General features: G+C 40.3%; 1 protein-coding gene across 2 annotated transcripts in view; it reads right to left on the bottom strand.

Annotated features, from left to right (window-relative positions):
• Positions 1 to 26,075, bottom strand: part of GABRB2 (gamma-aminobutyric acid type A receptor subunit beta2) — a 204,964-nt gene that overhangs the window by 125,089 nt on the left and 53,800 nt on the right. For both annotated transcript variants that reach the window (XM_004611462.2, XM_004611463.2), the window contains exon 4: positions 5,644 to 5,864. In XM_004611462.2, the coding sequence (XP_004611519.1) occupies positions 5,644 to 5,864 (221 nt within the window). The remainder of the gene's footprint in view (positions 1 to 5,643; positions 5,865 to 26,075) is intronic.

The following is a 26,075-nucleotide window of genomic DNA, read 5'->3' as shown; positions in this document are numbered from 1 at the left end:
AAATGAAACAAATCTTTTAAATAGGCCCTAGGAAAAAAGTACTTTCTTCATTGTACTTTGGAATCTTCCTCATCATTCTAGTAGACAAAGGCACTTTTTCAATTATACTAAAATTAGAGCTTTGGGTCATGACCCAACACTATCTCGGCTTTCCCATCTATGGTGAGATTATTGACAAGTCTTGATGCTAAAGTTAGGGTCATGAATCTCAAAGAGAGAATGACGTTTATAAAATCTTCCATAAAAGTGCACAGGTTACTTGGATAATTACTTCCCGGATCATGAAAAATCGATTCTCTTAGCTCTCAAAAGTCTTGCATCTACCTACCTTAGACCCTTGCGGCTTCCTTTTTTCCCATAGGGTTTTGCAATTTTGACTGAGATTTAACTGAAGCTTATAGTGATTGTTTTTTCCTGGTTTCTAATCCTCTTGTAACTCCATGATATCGCTGTAAAATTCTGAGAGAAGGGAATTTCAAAATCCCTGTAGCCACAATTATAAACTATGTACCATACTGCTTTTCTTTGAACTTGGTTATTCAGGAATGTGAAGCAAAACTGTCTTTCCTGTGTCTATCTAGTTGCATAAGAAAGACTAAAGTGAATGATGATACTGTTACATATGAGAAAGAATATTCCAGATAACCTAGATTTGCACAGGATACATGGGGTTGGCCACAATCAGTGCTGAAGTGCTTCTTGGACACGCTGCTCAAGACTGAGAGCCATGTGAATAATGATTTTTATTTGTTATTAACAACAACCTATTACACTTAGTAGTTACATCTCTACAAGTAATTATGCAGCCTATTACCTACCAGGGAGAAGTGTGACTATAAAGAGTGATTTTTCTGGGCCAAGACTTTGTCCATTTTTGCCACATGCTCCACTTGCACCCCTGCTCCTGCACACCTTTTGGTGTGGCTCCACAGCAACCAGAAAACAAATACAAGCTATTTTCAAGAACCAAAGAAATAGAGGGTTTTTGTTTTTTTCCCCTTCCACTGGTGTTTTTGATGCCTGCTCTCCACAAGAGTCTTTTAAATCCACCACCCTGGACTGGAACTATTCTCTCGGCCTTCCAGGTGACTACAGCCAGGGCTCTGGGTGTAGTTCTGAGCCCGAACTCTCACAGACAAACAGCTTATTTCCTCTACTACTATAAAAAGGAGGGAATCCAGTTTCACAGATTGGCTAATATAGGTAATTCACAGCTTTACATATAGGAAATACTCATAAGCAGTTACTCCCACGCCCGAAGCACTATGGCTTAGACAAGTACTCATTTGTACTTATTTTCAGCAGATCTTCATCTAATTAGAAACCAATCACGAGTGGAATCAGTAGAAAGACTTTCCAGCGTACCATCATTTTGCCTATTTACCAAGCACATATGCCAGCAAAAGCTGCTAACAAAATTAACTGGCTTTATAAAATCAGAGTGATACAAATTACTGAAAATTTTATTAAGAAAATGTTTATCATTAGGGCCAGAGAGATAGTACAGCAGGTAGGGTCTTGCCTTGCATGAGTCTAACCAGGGTTCTATTCCAGGCATCCCATATGGTCATCTGAGTACCACCAGGACCAGGAGTAAGTCCTAAGCCTAGCCATGTGTAACCCCCAAACAAAAAAGTAAAAATATCTTTAAACTGATGCTGAAGAAAACAGATATTGTCTAAAGGTTTAAGAAAAAAATTTCTTTTGTTCTTCACTCATGATGTAAGATAAAATATTAAAATGCATGTACACATTCATACATGCCTATGGAGTACATGTATATTTATGTGTATATTTATATGTATAAATGAACATATATGCTATCTCTCCAGCGTCAAGACATTTTTCAGTGTTGCAAATTCTTCAAGATTAAAGATTTTGTATAACTTGCTAATTATACAAAATTAGCAAAGTGGCTGGAGCGATAGCATAGAGGGTAGGGCATTTGCCTTGCACGCGGCTGACCCAGGTTCGATTCCTCCACCCCTCTCAGAGAGCCCCTCAAGCTACTGAGAGTATCTCGCCTGCAGGGCAGAGCCTGGCAAACCACCTGTGGCGTATTCGATATGCCAAAAACAGTAACAACAAGTCTCACAATGAAGACATTACTGGTGCCCACTCCAGCAAATCGATGAGCAACGGGATGACAGTGATACAGTGATACAGTGATAAATGAACATATAATTACAGAACAGCAATAGATTTAAACTAGGAAACACTTGATTTAGAATAAAATAAATGGGACCTGTATTTTGTTTTCCCCATGCCAACAGTATTTTCATAACCTAAAGTTGACTCCTAATGCACCAGGAACACACAGACACTTTCCCGAGGGAGCAACGTTCTATGTAGACACATGCTTAAGACTACGAGTAGCATGTCTGCAATAATCTGTCCCCAAAAATAGAGAATTAAATCTAGAGAACTGATATTCTGAATAAAATCTGTTACTCAAACTGACAAAATATATTCACTCAATAGCTGTGAAAGTGAATAGAACCAATTAGGGAACCGGAGTTAAAAATTGATATATGACTGTTTGATAGAGTACATTTCAGTGCTGGATGGCTACTCTGTGTGATACAACTTTAGAAGCAAAGACAGAAGATAAAGTTAATAAAACCCTGTCTGTGGAAATTCATTTCAGCCTAACATTATCCTTTGCCATTTTCCCAATGACAGGACATACATAGCAGGAGGTGGTTAAATTGCCTTCTGCTTCCTGCTGAATCTTTCTTTAAGAATGTGAACCTTTAATCAGAAGTGACATATTTCTGATCTAATGCTACATATGGGAGGTGTATAGCCAGAGGAAGTCAAGCCCTCCCAACCCTCACACCAGAGCCACGAAGCTATTTTTAGATGGTCACCAACTACTGAAAGACTAGGAAAACCATTCCGTTCATAAGAACTTCCCTAATAGACTGGCCTCAGTACATCTACTGAATCTTTATTTCACCTCCGAAACTACTTAATATGAGAACACAATCACAAAGCATAAGCTGTATGACAAACAGCTTTGTCTGTTTAGTCACTAAAATATTAAGTAACTTTTAAACGTTAGTTCTGTATTTTATTGCCACAACCACATACTTCACCTTATGTCAAAACTGCAAATCATATCCCTTGTGGGATGAAGAAATATTGCTAGTATGTCCTATTGAAAAATGATTGTATGAAGTGTTTTACTGATCTGTCAAACGTTTATGAAAGTCATCATTAAGGAAAAAAGTATCACAAAATAGTATGCACAAAGACAATGGCAAACTACCAATATGCTTGTTTTTAAAGATTGCCAGAGGTGGGCCAGAACAATAGCACAGTGGTTAGGGAGTTTGCCTTGCATGCAGTCAACCTGGGTCCGATTCCCAGCACCACATATGGTCCCCAGGGATGATCCCTGAGCAAAGGAAGAACCAGCAGTAAGCCTTGAGCACAGCCGAGAGCGGCCTAAAAACAAACATCATGAGAGGAAAGAAAAGCTGGCACTGGTTTCTCTGGTGGTACTCGGGGCTGTCAGGGCCACACAAGGGGTGCTGAGGAGATTTGGAGAGATGTGCATGTCCCGCTGAGAATTGACCTGAGGGTCACACACATGCCAGGTATATACTCTATGCCTTTAAGATCCTCACCAATAATGCTTGTAAACTGAAAAAATAGCTGAAGAACATAAAATAAGATACAGACAGTGGTTATCTCTGGGCAATAGGATTAGAGGAATTTGATAACAACTATATTTTCTAAACTTTTCACAGTAAATATGTATCATTTCATAATGGGGAGTATTATTTTCTTAATGTATTTAATGAAATTTTTAGTGAAGTTTTTGGTAGTATGTTAATAACATCAGTAAATCTGCAGTCTACCTTGGATTTAGATTCTAAATTTTAATAAAATATACTGCCGTAGAAAAAAAACAATGTCATCATCTGATAATTCTCTACCTTAATATCATGCTTTTGTTTTGCTTTTTGGACGCGGAGATTGGACCATATCCAGTGTTGCTCAGGGGTTACTCCTGGCTCAGTGCAAAAGACATGAGGTTGATTTTATGACCAACTTTATGTAACTTAGTCATCAACCAGCTGAGTGAAAGTGAGAATCTCTGTTTTCAAGGTTTCATTATTCTCTAGTCATACACTATATACTTAAGCTTGGGGGAAGAAAAGCATCATTCACCTAAACACCCAGACAAGACCTGCAGCACCTGATCAAGCATTGCCAAGAGTGACCCTGAGGTCCATCGAGCACTGCTGGGTGTGGCTCCTATACAGTTTTGTCAGTTATTTATTTGTTTTGGGTTTGGGGCCAATTCTCAGGGATTATTCCTGGCTCTGCACTCAGAAATTAACCCTGGAAGTTTTGGGGGGACCAGATGGGATGCCAGAGACTGAATCCATGTCGGTCACATGCAAGGCAATACAATGTCGCTCCAGTGCCCCCTATATGATTCATTTTAAAAACTAAAATATCAAGAGCTCTGGCTCAGAACCTGGAACAGAACTTAGATTCCACCTTCACAGTTTGTTCTCTTGGAGGTCTCAGGTAAATTGGAAAATCATGAGCCTAACAGCTTCTGGTTTGTTTGTTTTGTTTTCTGGGGGCCATACCAGCAGTGCTCAGGGCTTACTCCTGGCTTTGCACTCTGAGATCAGTCCTGGCGGGCCTAGGGAACCAACCATATGGGGTGCTGGGAATTGAACCCAGGTTGGCTACGTGCAAGGTAAATGTCCCACCTGCTGGACTATGGCTTCAGCCCAACCTAACAGCTTCTACCTTAGGAGGTTGTTGTAAGGTCTGACTATATAAAGCATGAGAAGCATTTAGTTTGGTGTCTATTAACAAGTAATCAATGAAATAACAGAACTATGATTATCATCATCATTATTATGTTACAGTAATCACATATTTATGTGAAACAGAATAGGCCAGAGCAACTGCAGACAGAATTTAACAGTCTCTTACCCTACTATACGGAGGAATTCCTTATGTTGGAAGGTTGCTGGAGTAAGAAGGGCATCTTTTCTCTCACCACCACCCCCCCACACCCCATCACCAGGAGATTACATATTACTTTCTAATACAGAAAAAAGACTTTGAAAGAACAAAGTGTCTTCTATTACAATTCACTCCTACATAAAAATCAAAATGCTCCTCTTTTTGCTTAACACATAGGTACATAAGTCACAGTATAAAACCTTTACTAACAAACAGGAGGGAACTTGATATTTTAAAGCCTGATTAGTCCTCAAAGAATGGGCGGTCACATAAAGGGTTCCTGCCCTCAGGGGACCAACCCTGGTAAGGAGCAACTGATGACACAGTATATAATAAAATTTCCCATCCAGTGAAAAACCTATGTCTCAACCAGTTGGTATTATCCCTACGCCTTAAGAAAATCAGCTTTAGCATCAGCAGCTGATATTAGAAAACAATTTAGGAAAAACGTTATCCTAGCTAAGTCTAAGTCGCTCTCTTTGAAAACAAGCTATCCTAAGCTCTCAGATGCCTACTGGACAGGAGATTTAAGTACTTAGTAGCAGAACTGAGGGAGGAATAAGGAAGACAGAATACTTTCTTTCAATGAAATGATATACCTATTTATCTCAGGAAAAGTTGCATTTTGAAACAGATGCTACAGACCTGAGGCCATAAAGGACGGTCCCGTCTGGATGCAGGCGGATCATGCGATTCTTGACGGTCACTCCATGCACAAAGGACTTCTTATCATTCAGGAAGTAGGTGTCAGGCACCCAGAGCTGGTCTGCCACTCTATTGTCCAAAGTCAAGTTTAAAGGTATTACGTTATAGGACAGCCTCTTATCTCTCCAGGCTTGCTGAAAGTACATTGTCAAGGTATAATCCTGTAAATGTGAGAGAAAAAATGGTTATGGTGTACTCAAGTGAAGTTGGGGGAGAAGCAAACCTCAATACTCATAAGAAAATATAACACAAACATGCACCAGAAACCTATTAGGCAGATGATAATTCTGATTTTTATCCTTAGAACCTCTACTAGCTGTCTGGTTACCATAACAGAAATGACAAATATGAAAGTAAAGAGAATATATCCTTATGAATATATATTGCCCAGGCAGAAAGATAATGACAAACTTGTATTTACCAAACAAAAGTAGACAGAATTGTTCTAGATGGGACATAAACAAAATTTATGTGTGTGTGTGTGTGTGTGTGTGTATGAGGTAAGGATTAAACCTAGAACCTCACATATAAAAAGCATCCCACTAAGCTACATACCCAAATATAATCTACAGAGATTAATAAATATAGCTTATAAATATACATAATCCATAAATTTAGTATTCATTTGTTTTGGGATGTACCATGAAAAGTAACATCTCAAAACCAGCACTTCATTTACTCATTCTTCTGTTCATTCATTCATTCAACCAGTAATCTGCATCTTGTATAAAAAGTCCTGGAAAAAATAGATTTTCTATACTGTGATAGATATAACAAAGGACATATGTGTGGTCTTGGGAATTTTATAAACAAATGGCAGCTATGAATGGAATGTCAAATACTGCTTCATTCTTTAAGGCAAATAAAATAAGGTGGGATATAAAGAAAAACTTCTTCAAGAAGCCAACATTTGTGCTGAGATCAAAAAAGATTCCAAGTCATTCGATTGCAGGAGAGGAAGAGCCCAAACAGGGTAACCTGCAAGGCCCCTGAGGTCTGTCTTGGCATACTGAAGGCCAAGTGAGAAGTCTGCATGCCAGAGTCCAAAATTTTACAGTGGAAACAGAGCAGACGGGGTTAGCCTCATACTATCTACATTTTAACATTTAAAGAGTTTTTGACAAAGTGGTTAACTGATCAGTGTTAAGTCACTGAAAATCCTTATCAGTTTAATCAAACTGGTTTTCCCAGGAGGTGGGGCCGCCACCGAGAACCCCAGCTGCAACTCAGTTCAGTCGGGATTTCAGGAGAGCTTGAATCCCAGGATACAGGCTCAGCAGCTGGGCTCTGGCTTCTGAGAAGCAGTGAACTGCTACGGCGTGAGACTGATCTTGGAATTCCAGATAAAGCATTTATCCATTGTTTCTAAGATGCAAATATTATTGTTTTTTTTTCGGGGGGAGCTTCAGTTTCATTAACTATAAAGGTTTTTTAATATATGTTAAATATCTTCAACAGTTTTTTATTTGTTTTGGGGCCACACCTGGATGTGCTCAGGGCTTCCTCCTGGCTCTATGCTTAAGGGTCACTCTAAAGCAGCTGGGGATTTGAAGCTTGGTCAGCTGCCTAGAAGGCAAGCACCTGACCTCCAGTACTATCAATCCAGTACCAGTCAATTGACTGTTACACATCACTCAGGTGCAATTTGTAAACCGACAAAAATCTATACATTATGAATAAAGCATTTACATATATAATGTGACATGTTTTATCCACTGACAGCCTGTAGGCTCACTGTGGTTGCTCTATAGCCCTCACTTAGTGACTAAATGAAAGACTAAATATTCAACTGCAAAGGATGATTACAATTCTATTTTGAAGTCAGTTCACAACACACTACTCAAGGGCATTACTGTATTAATCATCTCTATAATCTATGAGTCTTACACAATCTTAGGGCACAAATAGTGAATGAACAAATGTTCAGTGAGGTACACTGGTTGTATTTCTTCATACCTCTGTACTTTCACAGGTTAAGCTACAAACTTCAGGGCTGAGGTGTGACTCAAGTTGGGCCTGGGTTCAATTTCTAATGTCATGTGATCACTGAGTAATCTGAAGGGCCCCTGGTCTCCCTGGTGTGGCCTCTACAAGTATTAAATCAAAACAAAGATACACATTTTCATTCTCTATCAAGTTCCTGAGCTTTTTTTCAACCCTTGCTGGATATCTAAAGCCTGATATTAAAAATGGCTTGTGAGGACTAGGAAGATGGTACAGTGGGTAGGGTGCTTGCCTTGTAGGCAGCTAACCGGGGCTTGATCTCTAGCATCTCCACACAGTCCTCTGAGCACCACCAGGAATGATCCCTGAGTACAGAGCCAGAAATAAGCTCTGAGCACTGCCAGATGTTGCCCTAAAACTAACACACACACACACACACAACACACACACACACACATGCACACACGCACACACCCCCCACATAGGTGTGTTTCTTGTTCTATTCAGTATTTATATCTATATATGTTATATATGCTAGAGACACTGGAGACACTGCTACAAAAATAAAAGGACTGTTTTCATAGGAAAAGCATAGTTCCTCTTTAATAAAGTTTTCTAGAATTTCACATATATTTAAATACATTCAGAATCAGTACATATTGTGTTCTGAATGAGAATGGTAGAATTAGAAATTCCATTCTAACAAAAGATATATTAATACCTTAAAACATAAAAATTGTAGAAGAATGTAATTTAAATCTAATATTTTAGTTAGCATTTTGGACTATTCTGCAGCACTATATTTTGATAAAGAATTATGCTAAGAAGATAGCCCATATATCTTCCCATGTAATGGGAAAATTATTTAGTCAACACTATCTGGAAATCCAAGATATATGTATATATATGTGCATATATATATATATGTTACATACAAACACACACATATACATACACATATGTATATAAGTAAGGCACTGGTAAACTTTACAAGAAAAATATATAATACTACCAGAAATTTGGGAGAAGAGATCAACAGAAACTTCCTCAAGGAAGAAATACAAATGGCCAAAAGGCAAATGAAAAAGTGCTCTACATCACTAATTATCAGGTATATGCAAATCAAAACAATAATGAGATATCACCTCATGTCACAGAGACTGGCACACATCAAAAAGAGCAACCAGCATTGGTGTAGATGCAGGGAGAAAGGACCTCTCACTAAGTTCTGGTGGGAATGCCAACTGGTTCAGCCTTTCTAGAAAACAACATGGACATGCCTCAAAAAACTAGAAATTGAGCTTCCATACATCCAGCAATACTACTCCTGGGAATAGGACTCTAACGACCCAAAAGCACAATACAGAAAAGCCATCTACACTCCTACATTCACTGCAGCACTATTCCTAAAAGCCAGAATCTGGAAACATTCCAAGTGGCTTGAGAACAGATGAGTGAATAAAGAAACTATAGTATATCTATACAATGGAACACTACATAGCTGTGAGAAAAAAACGAAGTCATGGAAGTTGCTTATACATGGACATGGGAAAATGTCATGCTGAGTGAAATCAGCCAGAGAGAGAGGGACAAACATAGAATGACTGTACTCACTGTGGGATATAAAAAACAACAACATAGTATGTGAATAATAACCAAAGACATAGAAATAAGAGCCAGGAGGACTGGTCCATGGTAGAAGTTTGCCAGAAATAGTAGGGGGTGCAGTTAGGACAGAAAAGAGACCATTAAGACAATGATACTTGGAAATGATCACTCTGGACATAAACAGAATGCTGAAAGCAGGTAAAGTGATATATACATGATACCCTTTCGGTAACAGTATTGAAAACCCAAGTACCAAAGTGCAAAAAGGAAAATGGAGAGAGAGAGAGAGAGAGAGAGAGAGAGAGAGAGAGTTACTACAGTGGCAGGCTGTAGGGGTGGGGGGAGGAGGGAGGGAGGGAAATTTGGGACATTGGTGGTAGGAAATGTGCATTGGTGAAGGAATGAGTGTTGGAACACTGTATGAATGAAACTCAAGCATGAACAACTTTGTAACTGTTTATCTCATGATGATTAAAAAAAATCAGTAGGTTATAGATTTTAGAAGAGTATTCTGATTTATCATAAATCCAACCTTGAAAACTTATGAATTATATAAATAGGAAAAGGACCAGCTACAACTTTCTTTTGCATATTTTCAAAATAGAATAGGCAATTTATGCTGTGCTTCAGGAACACATTTAATGATTTCCAATCCCTGGAGATAAAATAAAAATTTTGATTATCATTCCAATTGTAACTAAAAGCTACTTAAGATTCGTTGACAATATGCCCTCTGAGGATATGAGGGAGAAAATAATACTTCAGTTTATGTGTCAGGTGACATGTGGTTGGCCACAGTAAAATATACACTCTCTGGGGCGAAGTTGATAATATCGTGAGATTGGCAATGTAATATGCTACGGCAACGCTTGTGGAGATAGACTTGGGTGATTCTTCTGTTAAATCCGTTTGTTTTTAAATGACACTTCATGACACTGTCCAGAAAGGAAGTGGAATCAGAGATAAGTGACTTTCAGTTCTTTTCTTAAAATCTTTTTTTTAAATGTGCTACAAATATAAATTACTTCTGCAATAAATTCAATATTCTGTTGTTAAACTATCACTGGGAATTTATTTTTATTTTTGGCATATCTCAGAGCTCAGCATAAGGAAAAACGATGTTATGACACATAAATGAGAAATGTTTGTTGCTGCCCTTTGGACCCTGCCTCGGAGAGAGCATGATGGAAGAGCTCAAGGAAGCGCCCTTGGACTCCAAGCAGCCCACTGAACTAATTCCGGCACGTGATCGGAGACCCCACGGCGGGCTGAAACAGTGGGAACCGGGCATCCCCCAATTCTTTTAACCTCTCTCTCTCAACTCCTTCCTCCCGAGCACAGCGCAGGGGCCGAGGCTTGCTGAGCGCAAAATGGAGACGCCAAGCCAGTTGAAACAGGACGCGCGCGCTTGCGGGAGACCCCGGGGGGCGGGGGCGGTGACCCCCGCCCACCGCAGATAGATACTTAAACCCACCTCCCCCACGTGTGCTTCCCTTTGGACCCTGCCGCGGAGAGAGCATGATGGAAGAGCCCAAGGAAGCGCCCTTGGACTCCAAGCAGCCCACTGAACTAATTCCGGTACGAGATCGGAGACCCCACGGCGGGCTGAAACAGTGGGAACCGGGCATCCCCCAATTCTTTTAACCTCTCTCTCTCAACTCCTTCCTCCCGAGCACAGCGCAGGGGCCGCGGCTTGCTGAGCGCAAAATGGAGACGCCGAGCCTCTCTCTAGGTTTCTCCATCTTATGAGCACCATAAAAGGGTAAAAGTTTGTAGTGATGTTATTTCTGGTTGTACTTTCCCTGGACTTTATACAGAAACCCAAAACCTAATGTCATCTTAGCATCAGCAATATGTAATGGTTCCATTTTAATGGGTCGGACTTTTGTGGGAGATCCTAACAAGAATAGTAAGTCTTTTGCTGAAATATTGAAGGCAATCAAAGTGGTAGCCATCTCTCTAGACTGAACTAAGCTATATCCCCACGCCGGCTGAGAAGAAATTTTCTTCTTTCTTGGGAAGAAACGCGGCGTGGAGTCAACTATAGTGTGATGTCCATTAAGCAAACAGACCGGGTGGCGTGGGAATGGGATATAAGGGGAAAAATTATGTACATGGAACAGTGGGACGCTGGTGGAATCTTGAGCCGGAGCCGATACCAGCGCAAGACCTTCGGTTCCAGAAACTGCTTGCAGACACTCTACTAGTCTATCAACTAAGCCAGAGCCCCACGCCTGTTGATGACGGGAAATAACCATCCTTTTCGGTTTTCGGTTTTTTTCCCTTGTCAGGCAGCGTGGTGATTACTAAACAGGCGTGAACTCGGTGGCGCGGGGGAAAAAGAAAAGTTATGTAACAAACAGCGGGACTTAATATCTCTATATTCTTAGCAGTGGAGAACTATCAAATGCCTCCTTGGCAATAGGACTGTCTTTTTCTTTTTTGGGGGAAACCCCAACAATGGTAGTGAGTTGTGTGTTGAAAAATGGAATGTAATCGAGATAAGGCGTAAACGAAGTGAAACTTATCACTTACAAGGGTGGGGACTGGGGAGGTGGGAGGGGGCGGCAGGTATACTGGGGGGGTTGGTGATGGAAGATGGGCACTGGTGAAGGGAAGGGTGTTTGAGTATTGTATAACTGACATAATCCTGAGAACTATGTAACCCTCCACATGGTGATTCAATAAAATTTAAAAAAAAAAAAAGAAATGTTTGTTGCTGGTAGAACACACATCTTTGTATGGATCAAGGAAGTTTGTCAGGAATCACTCAAGAACATCTTTATTTTTTTATTTATTTTTTATAATTTATTTTTAATTACTGAACCACCATGAGGGTACAGTTACAGATTTATACATTTTTGTGCTCATGTTTCCCTCATACAAAGTTTGAGAACCCATCCCTTCACCAGTGCCCATTCTCCACCACCAATAAACCCAGCATCCCTCCCACCCTCCCCAATCCCATCTCCCCCCACCCCACCCTGCCACTGTGGCAGGGTATTTATTCCCTTTTGTTATCTCTCTCTAATTAGGTGTTGTGGTTTGCAATAAAGGTGTTGAGTGACCATTGTGTTCAGTCTCTAGTCTACATTTGGCACGCATCACCCTTCCCTGCAGAGCCTCTGACCACATTTTACTTGGTGTTTCCTTCTCTATCTGAGTTGCCCCCTTCCCAGACTGTGAGGCCAGCTTCCAAGCCATGGAGTCAATCTCCTGGTACTTATTTCTACTATTCTTGGGTGTTAGTCTCCTACTCTGTTATTCTATATTCCACAGATGAGTGCATTCTTTCTATGTCTGTCTCTCTCTTTCTGACTCATTTCACTTGGCATGATACTTTCCATGCTGATCCATTTATATGCAAACTTCATGACCTCTTTTTTTCTAACAGCTGCATAGTATTCCATTGTATAGATGTACCAAAGTTTCTTCAACCAGTCATCTTCAAGAACAGCTTTAAATAATCAACTTTTTCCAGTGAAGTTCACAATTAAGTCTCTACTGATTTAAACTTCTGGCCCCCTGCCATGGTCAAGGTCTGAGCCCTATAGGGAAGTATCGGCTGTTATTTATTTGGAGGGAAGGGTAATCTCCCCAAGTAAATTATACCATACTCTTTAAAGTCAGAAACCATGTTATCATTTCTCTCCAAAGTGATCCCAACATCCTGCCTTTAATATAATTGATCCTTCATGAATACTTACTCATGGGCACATTCATGCCTTTTTGATCTCACTTTCCATGCAAGGATTTCAAATTTTGATTCCTTACACACCTTATCAAGCATTGTTTCTGAATTTCCCAAGAAATTGTTACCTCCACCAGCCGGCAGTTGAGAGTGAGTTTAAATTTTATCCCTTTCCCCATGTTCCAAACATCCACCAAGTTACTGACTGGTATTTCAGATTTTCAGCACAAGTCAGTCTACTAGCAAAGTCCCTAAGGCTGAGATAAAGGTTTCTTAAAGGCCACGTTTATCTAACATAAAAATAACTCAGAGAAAATGAAAACATTCTCATAAGGCACTTTCCACATTCACAGCTTTTAAAAATGCCGTCTTCCACATCTGAACCGACATACTGCTGATCCAATTACAGGTCATGCTAACAATTCCACACATTCAACCTCATAAACTAGAACGTAATGAACATTAATAGATGTTCTCCCTTAATAGAAGCCATACACCAGATGTTCAACAGCAGCATTTTGAGAGAAGCACATGGTAGAGGCTCTGACTAATTGCTAAGACACACTCAGGACAGAAGAGCCGTAACTAGAATCACCCAAAAGGGACATCCAAGTTCAGAAGTGACTGGCTATTTTCTTGTAAGTGGAATGAAAACACCTCGGTCAGACCAATGCTCTTTCTCACCATTTTGCTTTGCTCATTTTGCATTTAATTACAGATGTGCCATCTCAAGCATAAAAGGATCAATTTTAAGGATGGCTTTAAGATCCAACGAAATTAATTATTTACCTCAGTATCTTGTTGAAATATATACTACTCTCAATAGGGTACTTGGTTAGTTTTGAGGAAAATCAACACTGAAAATATTTCATATGTGCAATGTATCCCCTTATCATTCAAAATAAACTTGAATCTCCCTCTACATATATTTACATTTATATATGTGTGAGCACTGCTGAGGGGGCAACCTGGGTGGTCCCCAGCACTGCTGGGCCAGAACAGCACTCTCTCCTCAGGCCTTAGCATTGAGCCACTGGCATGGTTGGGAATATTGTCACAGTGACCCCCAGGTCCTCTAAGGACCATTTGGGAGGAACCCTCCAAAACAAGACACAAAATGCTTTCTAGTACTGTCATCTACTGAGCATCTCCCCAATTTTAACACCTAACTGTGGTCATAGACTGACACTTCATATGCTTTATCTCATGAATCATAACAATACCTGATTTACTATTCCTCGATGCTGTGAGATTCTTGCATGTTACCTAACTTCCCTGAGATGTATGCTATGCTCTGGAAAATGAAGAAAACAATAGCTTCTGTTAGAAAAATAACTTCATGAGTAGAATGGCAGGCTCAAAATAATAGCTTCTTTTAGAAAATAACTTCATGAGTAGAATGACAGGCTCAAACATTTCTGCAAATGTTTGCTTTATTCTCATTTTTCTCATTATTTCCACTTCCAGGCGACACAGTTGAGACCCAGAAATCTGACTGCCTTTCCAATGTCAGCCAGTTAGTAATTTTCTGGGTCCAGTTCTTAGTTCTATACTGAGCTGCGTCTGAAACACCCACCCCAGAGCCAGTTTTCATTCTGACTCATCATTTCCCAGAAGCTACTTTCCTCCACCTCCCACCAGAAAAGGGCGGAGGAAATATACCTGCATCTCTGTCTATACTTTGATCTCTCTGTTCAGTCATACATCAAGGCACATATACAGAACTCATTAGGGAAGACATAAAATAAATTATTTCTTGGGGGCAGGGTAAGAAATTTGAATGCTGATTCAGAAGAATTCTCTACAAGCTTAACACTGAAGCAATGTGTACATAAAGGTGTTACTAATGACACATCCAGAGACCCCACATCAGTCAAAAGATGATGTTATCAATCCACTCTGATCTTGCAGAGTGACCAAAACATCCCTGGTGTTAACAAAGAGTGTGCCTCATGATGAGAGGCCCCAAATGATCAGAGGGTCCTACCTAACTAAGAAGGATTTAAACTAGAAAGATATTTCCACCTGGCAAATATGAACATTGTAATGCTATGTAGAGGAAGTACAGTCACATCATTTTCAAGAGTTTTTCCATCAGCAGTATTTTGTGTGGCTAGGGAGAGAGTCTAGGCATTAAGGCTTAAGTTTTGCTTGCGTCCATTCCCAACTGTTTCTCCAGTACCACACTGAGCCCTGAGCTGATGAGAGCCCGGGTGGTCCCTGAGTACTGCCCGAGTTACCTAGGTAATCCTGGTACAGGGCATAAGCAGCCCCCCATGGTATGGCCCTCACATTGAACCGTTGGACGCACTTCGCTGAGAATCACCAGGAGGGCACTGGGGCTTGAGTTTAGAAAGATTTATTCCAAAAAAATTTTGAAAAAAATTCACAAATAAAAAGAAATTGATTTTAGTGAGCCTGAGAATGTGGTTCAGTGGTGGTATGCATGCATGAGGCTACATGTTCAATGAACAACGCAAGCCCCAGTTCTGGTGTTATCCCCCAAACCAGTGTACCACCTCTGACATACCACAATGACGACAACAAAATGGAAGGCGATAAAGTGATTTTGGTAATTTTTAGGTAATACAGTAGGTAGTATAAAGGTGGGCTGGAGCAATAGTACAGTGGGTAGGATGTTTGCCTTGCACGCAGCTGACCTGGGTTCGATTCCTCCACCCCTCTCGGAAAGCCCGGCAAGCTACCAAGAGTATCTCGCCCGCACGGCAGAGCCTGGCAAGCTATCTGTGGCATATTTGACATGCCAAAAACAGTAATAACAAGTCTCACAATGGAGACATTACTTGTGCTCACTCGAGCAAATCAATGAGAAATGGGATGGCAGTGACAGTGACAGTATAAAAGTTAGGCTATGAAGTTTGACTAAATTTAATAATTTCAGTTTCTGAATAAACAGAAACATACACCCCACAAAATAATTTGAAAGACAGAAGCTTATTGTTGTTGCTTTTTTGATTTCAGGCCACACCAGCAGTACACAGGGCTCACTCCAGGTTCTGTGTTCAGGGGTCACTCCTCGTGGTAATTCAGGAAACCATATATGATACCGGGGATCAGAGAGTGGTCTACTGGGTACAAGGCAAGGGCCTTTACCCACTGTGCTATCACTATGGCCCCAGAAATCTTACTTTTATAACTTTTTAATGATTAGAAATTTTATTAAACATAATAGGGAAATAGACTCTATCCCTATACCCTACACTAAGGGAATTTGTCCAGTTCTTGATTAACTTTCTTTCAATAAAGCACAAACATCAAAGTTATGCAGAAGGCATTTAGTTTAAATACAAGCATCTTGAAGATAACTCATAAAATTTCTCCAGATCAAAAGTTTAACTGCATAAAGTGGCTTCCAACTGCTGGTGCTTAGACTGCATACAGTTCCCAGGTTGAAAAAGTTTGAATGTCACCGCTCTAATATGATGACAGCCATTTATAAACAGAAGGCATAGGCCACGATTCAAGCTGAGAAGAAACTGATGTTTCTTGACTACAAAAGCTTTTAAAAACTATATAAATGCTTAAGTTCTCAAGAGTACAAAACAAGAGTTAGCAGTCATTTGGGGGGGGTCCAGAAAGATGGCACAAAAAACTGGAGCACATGCATGGTATTGATTTGGATTCAGGGTGCACGTCACAGTTCCCTGAGTACTAGTGAGAAAGGCTGCTTAGCACCGAGCTGGTATGCTCTGCGGTTACAGGGTACAGAGCTGGAAAAGCTGAGGAGGAAAACTTAACTAAGGTATAGGCTACATTTAGATAGATAGACAGATACTCAGAATCTGTCATTTTCAGAGTTACCCTTCGCACACTCTCCAAGGAAAACCGCATTTATGACTCTCCTAATGCACCCACTTTGCTATTCTTTTTCTTCTTTTATTTCTTTATTGAACCAGTATAAGACACACAGTTAAAAAGTTGTTCATGGGGGCTGGAGAGATAGCACAGGGGGTAGGGCGTTTGCCTTGCATGCGGCCGACCCGGGTTCAAATCCCAGCATCCCATATGGTCCCCTGAGCATGGCCAGGGGTAATTCCTGAGTGCAGAGCCAGGAGTAACCCCTGTGCATCGCCAGGTGTGACCCAAAAAAAGCAAAAAGAAAAAAAACACACACACACAAAAAAAAAAGTTGTTCATGATCAGCCATACAATGTTCCAACACCCATCCCTCCACCAGTGTACATTTCCCATCAGCAGTGTCGCCCGTTTCTCTCCTGTCACCCCACTCCCCCATAGTCTGCCTCTATGACAGACACTTCTCTCTTCTTCTCTCTCTCTCTCTCTCTCATACACACACATACACATGCACACACTCATACTCCTCTCTCTCTCTCTCTCTCTCTCTCTCTCTCTCTCTCTCTCTCTCTCTCTCTCTCTCTCTCTCTCTCCCTCTTCTCTCCTTTCGGGCATTATGATTTCCAATACAGATACTGATACTGAGAGGTTATTGTGTTTGTTCCTTTACCTAATTTCAGCACTCAGTTCTTACCCAGAATGATCATTTCCAACTATATTTGTTACAGTGGCTCCTTATCCCAACTGCCTTCTCCCCCAGCACTGGGGCAGGCTTCCAACCATGGGCCAATATTACTGGCCATTGTTTCTACTTATCCTTGGGTATTGGTCTCTACTATGTTTTATTATGTCCCACAAATGTGTTCAATCATTCTATGTCTGTCCCTTCTGACTCATTTCACTCAGCATGATATTCTCCACATCCATTCATTTATAAACGAATTTCATGACTTCATTTTTCCTAACAGCTGCATCGTATCCATAGTGTAGATGTACCATAGTTTCTTTATCTAGTTGTCTGTTCTCGGGCACTTAATTTGTTTCCAGAATCAGGCTATTGTTATAACTGTACCTTAAATAATGAAAGCTACCATACAAGTCACCACTCTGATTTCAAACCAAACAGGTTCATTGGATGTAAGTTGATTTCACTGAATGTGGTACATATGCTGCTAGTCTGAAAAGGGATCTTTGAATCTGATGTTATTAAGTTTTAAAAATATTATATTTTTGCCTACAGCGTGCTGGCCAGTGGTACAGAGTATTATTAAAGAACTTCAAAATGAAATTATTTACAAGATGCTTCTTGTGTTTCTTTGATTCCTGTGGAGCTTCCTACAGTGGTTCATTAATCTGCTGGTGACAAACAACAGTTTTGCCAGGGATTGAGCATAGGGAAATTGATAACATCTGACATAGATTTAAAGCATTTGCTAAGGTTGATTATAATGCACTCAACAAAATTTGGTGTCCTTTACATAAATTATCTTAACTTAATAAACACATTCTTGTCAGGGGTTGGGGCTATTCTATCTGACTTATTTTTTCTCTGTTGAAAGCAGTGGTTTTTATAGGAACTGTGGAAAATATGAAGAAACACAGAGACACGGGGAGTGCTATGAAGACCTTTTTCAACATTTCAGATGCTTATTTTTGTTCTGCTCAGCATGGCATAGGCTCATTCTCTCTGAAGGATCTGAGAGTATTCAAAAGAAAGGACATTTGAAAATAAGTACATATCGCTGCTTTCATACTTGTGACAAGCTCACAGAAGCTGAGAAGAAGGGCAATTTGCAGAACTAGGCTGGAGCAAAGAGAATATGCTTAGTCAATGCTTCTGAGAGAATATCTGATGTGCTAAGATGAAACACAAATACATATGTTCACTTTGGGAGGCAAAGCTAATTTTAAAAAAAAACATCGGAGACCAAAGTAGCACTGGGCCCAGGACTTCACCACCGCTTCAATCTGCATCAAATATTTCTAAAACCGAACAAATACACCAACATCCATGATTTCTGGGATTGAAGTGGCATCCCTTTCTGAAGACCACTGTTGCCTTGGTCAAGGAAGAATCAGTACTTGACAACTGCAAACTTGTGCAACATCACACTTAACGTCCATCCTGGGACTGCATGATGCACAGCCTGTCTCTCAGAAATTTTGTTTGGTGGGTTTTGTAATTTAAAAAATATTAAAAATACAAACGCTATAAAGTACAATGAAATACTTTGAAGTTTAAAAATCACTATACAAAATAACAATAAATATACTAAAATTTTCCCTTTAGAAATTTTATGGGGGTTTTTGGTAGTGTTATCAAACCCAGTTCCTCCACATGCAAAAGTCCTCTACTACTGAGCCACAGTCCTGACCCATGAGAGATTTCTTAAAGTAGTTCTCTCATAGTATTACACATTCAACACATTGCCCTGTATGAGAACATACACACAAAAACACATACACGCGTGCAGGCACACATACACATGGTGGCTTCACAATCCTTACAGTCCCACACCTGGACTTCACAGCCCCTTTATCTCATCAATATTTCAGAGGTCATCACGTACAAGATGGTACATTTTAGACTATAATGGCCCTATCTCCATTCGATGAACCGAGGAATGACAAAGTCCTAAACTGGAAAGAACTCTCGCCCCTGAGAGAAAAGCTACTGCAGAGAGGAAAGCTGCCTGTCAAGGAACTACCTTATTGGTCTCTCTCTGTTCAATAAGAGAGGAGCAACTACCTAATGTGTTCAATAACTGAACCGTTTGGCAGGCATCAGAAGCTAGGGTAACCTAATGCCACAGAGGCGGGAATATTATTTGGCATCTGTCTGTGAAGTTCACTGATCATGGCAGAACTGGGGATTCTATCATGAATTTCTTTGCATCCTCCAACAAGAGGGGTTCCAAGAATGATGCCTAATTATTCTGTTCTTGTACAATGAAACAGTGCAGTCCTGCCAGTTATTACTGGAACAAGTGAATGAAGCAAAGAACAAGTACTCTTAATAAGATTGCTGTTTTTTCTCATACCAAACCTAGGAAATTTCTTTCTGCTTCTCAAAAGAGCACTTTAGTGATTAAAATACATGTGGCACCAGATTAAAAACACAGGCATAATCAAACCAAACGACATACTAGAAGTATAAACCTGTAAGTATCATCTTGGACCATTAGTACACTGTATACCATTTAAAAAGTGTGACTTTCATTTGTGAATAAGTGCATAAAAGTTTATGGTTTGATAGCAAACATAAAGCTGGTTCTTCAGTTTAGATATTGATTGAGAATGAGAGGGAAATGTTCTGTCTACTAAGCTACGGGGCCATCAATCTGTGTTTTAAATCAATAGTAAATGCTTTTAACATATTTGCATAAAGGAGATAAGAATAGATAAAATATCAAACTAAATACACATTTAATAACAGAAGTACATATCTAATTAAACAACTAAGGGTTATCTATGGACTCAGTTTTCAAGGACAGTGTTTTATGTACTAAATCTAGTCTTCCTTAAAAATGGATTAAAGGAAACTTGAAATATGGCCACATAAATAAAGAAGTCTGTTGATAGAGTTCTGGGAGAATGAAGAGTTAAGAAACATAAAGGCCTTGGAATTGAACAGGAACTCACTATATGTTCGTTGTTCGAATTTCTAGCATTTGCCTTCAGTAAGTCTACTTTTAATCTTTGATTTCTGTTCTATTGCTGCTCTATTGTTTGATTTCTGTTCTATTGCTCCATTCAAAAAACTGGAGAAATCCCCCTGAGAAATCTGTCAAGTATCTATCCTTGCTGAGTGTGGTGAAAAACTCAAGGTGTAAAAAATAAAAAATAAGTCAGAATGACCTGGTCACAGTCAACCAGGACTTCCAGGATCTAGGGATGAGGGATGAGGAAGGCACACGATGATTCTGGGTCCTGGATCATCACAGGGATGCCAATTCTTAAAAGCTGGGCATCCCATTGGGAGTTTGGGATGTTCCTCTGAATTTCCAGGAGAGGAAGCCAAGACCTTCACACTTGTAATTCTTCCCCAAACCACTCGGCTTTGAGGAGCTGTGGGAGAAAGGGTCTCAGCAGCTCTACTCCATCCCCATGCTCAGCTTCACCACGAACAGTTAAGCTTTGTCACTTTCAAACTTTCTTATTCAACCTTTCAGGGAGGTGGTTGGAAAAACAGGCCTCGCCCGCCGTAGTGGGAAGAGGGTGACACACAGTCTCACTGGAGACAACATTGGAATTAGGGTTAAAGCCAGTTTTCTTTGGAGACCAATGAAGACGCTCTGTAGCTACATCTATACCAAGATCAACACATCCTTCATGATGTGTCTTGGTTTCAAAAGTTTAGGAAACAAAACTGGAGTTTCTACAAAAGGAGACCAATGCAGACTATTTTGCCAGTGCTCCTCTCTTCCACAAAGTGGATTGGCTCCGGACGGAAATTATTTAACTTTTCGCTTAAAAAGTTTTTGAGAAAGAATACTGTAGCAAACACTATTCTTAATCGTACGTCCTTTTATGCATCGTGTTCCAGAGTTCTTGGGAAGCCGCTCCTGATTCTTAATTCTAGTGCACAAGCTATACCAAGATACGGCTTCTCTTTGTCTTGTTTAGGATGATATTCCCAAAGTGGAGTAGTTGACTAGTGCAAGGTTGTGCCTTCCAAAGATATTTCTGGGTGAGTGGAAGATTATTTACTTTAAAGATATTAAAACATGGGGCTGTGTAGGATAACATAGCCTCAGGTAGTTTAGGTTTATTGGGTTACTCCCTTTACAGCACTCTCATTCCTCTTTGTTTATCTGTAACTTCTTTCTTAGTGTTCTGTTGACTTGCAAATACTGTTTTTCTCTTCTCCTTGAGTCCTTTGCATAGTTTATTCAGAACAATGTCCTTTTAGGATGGACACAGGAAGACTTAGCAAATGCTATGCTTTTATAACCTGGGAGTCATTTGACTCTACATGATATTTTCCTCCTGGACATCTGTTCTCTCGACCTAGGCCTCAGCTGCCCTTGCTTCCTGACGCCCGCAAGAGCAGGGTCCAGAGGGACAAGACGGACCTAGGGCAAGTGGTGAGTTGTGTGCTCCCCTGGCATCAAGATGGGCCTGGCCAAAGTGCCTAATGCTTAACTATAAGTTAAGAGCTTGAACATGGACAAATGCTGTCATGATCCAAACAGTGATGACTAGATTCGGACCCTGCTAGGGTGAGGAGTGATTAATCTGGCCTGAGTGCTGTAGTCTGAGCCTGTGGCAAGATGTTGCCAGGAGAGCTGCCTTGCAAGCCTCAATGTATCTCTTGCTATATCCATACAAAAATAACTAGTATTAAGATGTTAATAAGTGTTTGGACTAAGGAAAAGAAAAAAACCTTAAGAGTCAGGAAGGGCTTTGGAAGGCCCTGTCCTCAGGAAGGGTTTTCTTATGTTAATTTTGCTACCTGGCTGGGTGTAGTCTGGAGGGGAGGTGGGAGAGACAAGTAGGAGGAGAGACTAAAGAAGAGGGAGGCTGGAGTTGATTCAGAGAGAGGCCGGAGCGGGGAGTGCGGAGATGAGAAAGATGGAAGATTGAATAAACGGTAACTAATCAGCAACCAGTTTGGCCTTCTTCCTTCCATTGCCTGCCCTTGACCGACAGCACACACAGCGGTTCCAGGGCACCGAACTCGGACAGTGAGACAGAGCCGCCTGGAGAGCCCTCGAGTGTGTGCCCCTCGGCCAGCCTTAGTGTTTCACAGGGCTGGTGTAGGGCACTAGCAGTGGAGAGCCAGGAGTAAGCCCGGAGCACCACCAGGCATTGCCCACAAACAAAACAGAAAAACCTAAAGCTCCATCATTAAACACATCAAAACACAGGGCCAGAGAGATAATATAGAGCTTACAGGCACTCTGCTTCTCTGCGCTGATCCTGGTCTGATGCCCAGCACCATGGCCTCCCAAGTGTGCAGGGAGTGAGTGCCTCTCCTCGCATTCCCAGAACAGAGCTGGAAGTGGCCACTGGGCATTTGTGGGGTAAGAACACACAGTAAGACAGAAAGGAATGACCATAGTTTAAAATGAAACTGAAGGGACCAGAAAGCACTTGCCTTGTCTGGCACCCCATAAGTTCCCCTGAGCACCACCAGGGTAAATTCTAGAGTGCAGAGTCAGCAGTAAGCCCCGAGCACAGATAGGTGTGGCCCTCACACCAAAAATTTAAAAAAACTAACATAAAATATTAATTATTTGGATTAAAGATATGGATGAAAACATAGTGGGTGTTAAAAATGGTGGGATTATGATGATTTTGCTTATTTATTTATGTATTTATGGAGCGATAGCACAGTGGGTAGGACGTTTGCCTTGCACATGGCCGACCCTGGTTCGATTCCTCTGTCCCTCTCGAAGAGTCTGGCAAGCTACCAAGATTATCCCAACCGCACGGCAGAGCCTGGCAAGCTCCCCATAGCACATTCGATATGCCAAAAACAGTAACAACAAGTCTCACAATGGAGACATTACTGGTGCCCGCACAAGCAAATCGATGAACAATGGGATGACAGTGCTACAGTGCTATTTGTTTTGGGGTTTTGGGACATACCTTAGAATGCTCAGAAGTAACTCCTGACTCTACACTCAGGGATTATTCCTGGAAGTGCTCTCCTGGATGAAGTGGGATTTCAGGGATTGATCCTGGGTCAGTGGCAAGCAAGACAACTGCTAGACCCACTGCACTATTGCTCTGGCCCTGATCATTTTGTTTTTTGATCTCAACTTATCTCTTTAATAAAAGAACCCTTTCTCCCAAGTCCCTGACAGATGGTAACCTAAATTCTGCTTGGATACTTCCAAAAGCAAAAATCTCTACCTGGCAAGAGCGGAATGGCACTGCGGGGTGACAATTATAAAAAATATGCTTCCCTGTGACTGTCACCCATAGGTAGTAATACTGATTCTACGTTTAAAAACAGAACTGTTCACAGGATTGAGAACATTTGTCAGAAACTGTGGTGAAAATAAAGCAAGAATTATTTTAGATTCTTAAATGAAACTTCATTTTATTTAGGGATGTTCTATGCTGACTTGGTTATTGCTATGTCTATATTATTTGGTTCAATACTCAATTTTTTGGCATGGATAGTTTCCTTACGACTTTAAGCTATTTCAGAATTTAAAAAAATGAGCACGAAGTATTTTGAAAAATATATATTTACTTTCTTAAGATATCCACTTTTTGTCTCATGTACGGGGGAAAAAAGGCTCTAATTTATATTTATTTTCTCTCCTTCAGGAATTCTTTGAATAACGTTTCCTTCTCTGGCATGCCCTAGATTTCCCGTCATGTGCGCAACTGTAACTGGACACATCTCCGCTGAGAAATGACCCACCTTTTCAGCACAACAGAGATGAGGGCGTCTTAGAGGAAAAACGGATCTGACTGGGGACGAGGGCTGCTGAAGGAATCGGCTCTTGGCTCACCTTCTCCCACCCCATTACTAATCAGATGGAAAAGAGAAAGAAAATGTGCTTGTTGGTCTCACTATTCGGTTGGAGAAACACTCTATAACTAAGGATCTCAAACAAAAACAGAATCACTAACACAACTGTAAATATGGGAGTCAAGCTATCCTAATTAAATATAAAAAGATGTATTCCGAGTGGAGTGGGTTGGGAAGGTGGGGAAGGACCGTGAGGCCCTGGTGGAGAGATATTGACAGTGTCAGAACACTGTGTCTGAAATTCTATCATTAACAGGACTGCAAATCATGGTGTCTATGTTTTTAATAGAGATACAAAATGAAATCAACATTATAAAAATGTTTTATAGAAAAATTATTTTTATATAAAATAAAATGGTCTCACATTGTGCCCAAATTTCCCCTCAGGGAGTGCACTTTTTATAAAGGCAGTGAATACACGCCTCTACATTGTCCATCTACAATTCCCCAATGTATCTGGGCCACTATCATTATATCATTATATCATTATATCATCACCTGGATGTTAAAACCAGTCTCTGCACAACATACCCATTCTTTCCCCCCCTGCTGAATCTCCTCATTTTTGCCAGAGAAATATTTTTAAAATGCAATTCTGATCATGTTATTGCATGACTTATAATTATTTAAGTAGTGTTGTATATTCTTCTATGTAGAAAGTTTTACATAGTACAAATTCCAAATACGCAGGCATATAAAAATCTGTGTTTTCCCAGCCATATATATAGAAATATCCACACTCAACACTGAACTAGGTTCATTTCTTTGGTTCAATAGGTCATGCAAGGTTGAGGCAGATTTCAACTTCTGAACAAGTTCCTTTTTCTGCCAATCTTGCTCCTTCCTTCCCCTCCCATTCTATCCTATCTTCTTAATTTGGGAATAAACACTGACTGTGGAGAAATCCTAGTAACTCTGGTCCTAAAATAGAAACCACTGTCTACATGCAGATTTTTATTCTCTACCTTTCCTACAATCCTCAATTTCTCCATATAGCCCTGAACTCTTCACTGTCTAGATGACTGTAGTCAAGTTAAAACCACAGAGTATTGGCACAAAGGAGACATTTAAAATACTTGTTCAACACATACATGAAAAAATGTCCCAAAGCAACCACAAAAGAATAATGCAACTGCAAGTCCTACCACATAAAATATTTTTAAATGGAGAACATTTATAAGATCTGGATAAAAGAGAATAATACGAGTGTAGCCCGACTTGGTCATAGATTAGCAAAGTCATTACCTGGAAAGAAACAAATGGAACATCTGTATAAGTCTGGAGCTAGAGCCCGTGGTTGATATGAAGAGTTTAAGAAATAAAATTAGACTCAACAGAAGACATACATAAGAATTATCGCTCTTGGCCATTATTAACAGTATTGTAAACCATGAATCTCAGTAAAAATAAATTACACAACATGATGGGGGTGGGCAGTATATCAGGGAAGGAAGCACTATAAAATGATACTGGGAAGTGATTACTCTAGACAAGAACTGAGCGCTCAAAGGAGGCAAAGTGATATGCATACATATCACTAACAATATTGCAAGCTATGGTGTCTCAGTGGAAAAAACAAAAGTATCTGCCATAGAGGCTGGCTTTGAGGAGTAGGAGAGAAACTGGGGACACTGGTGGAGGGAAATGGACAGGCAGAAGGGATGGATGCTCAAGCACTGTACGGCAATTATAAATAACTTTGTATCAAACGGTGATTAAGTAAATTTTAATAAAAATAATTACAGCTACCAAAACGTAGATGTCAGTATAAAAGGAAACTTCATTTGTACAGGAGTAGAGTGTAGACATAGCATTAAAACA

Source organism: Sorex araneus, chromosome 2 (assembly GCF_027595985.1).
Source record: "Sorex araneus isolate mSorAra2 chromosome 2, mSorAra2.pri, whole genome shotgun sequence".
NCBI lineage: Eukaryota > Metazoa > Chordata > Mammalia > Eulipotyphla > Soricidae > Sorex > Sorex araneus.
The sequence above is the reverse complement of the archived record's forward strand: the minus strand, read 5'-3'. Positions and strand labels throughout refer to the sequence as shown.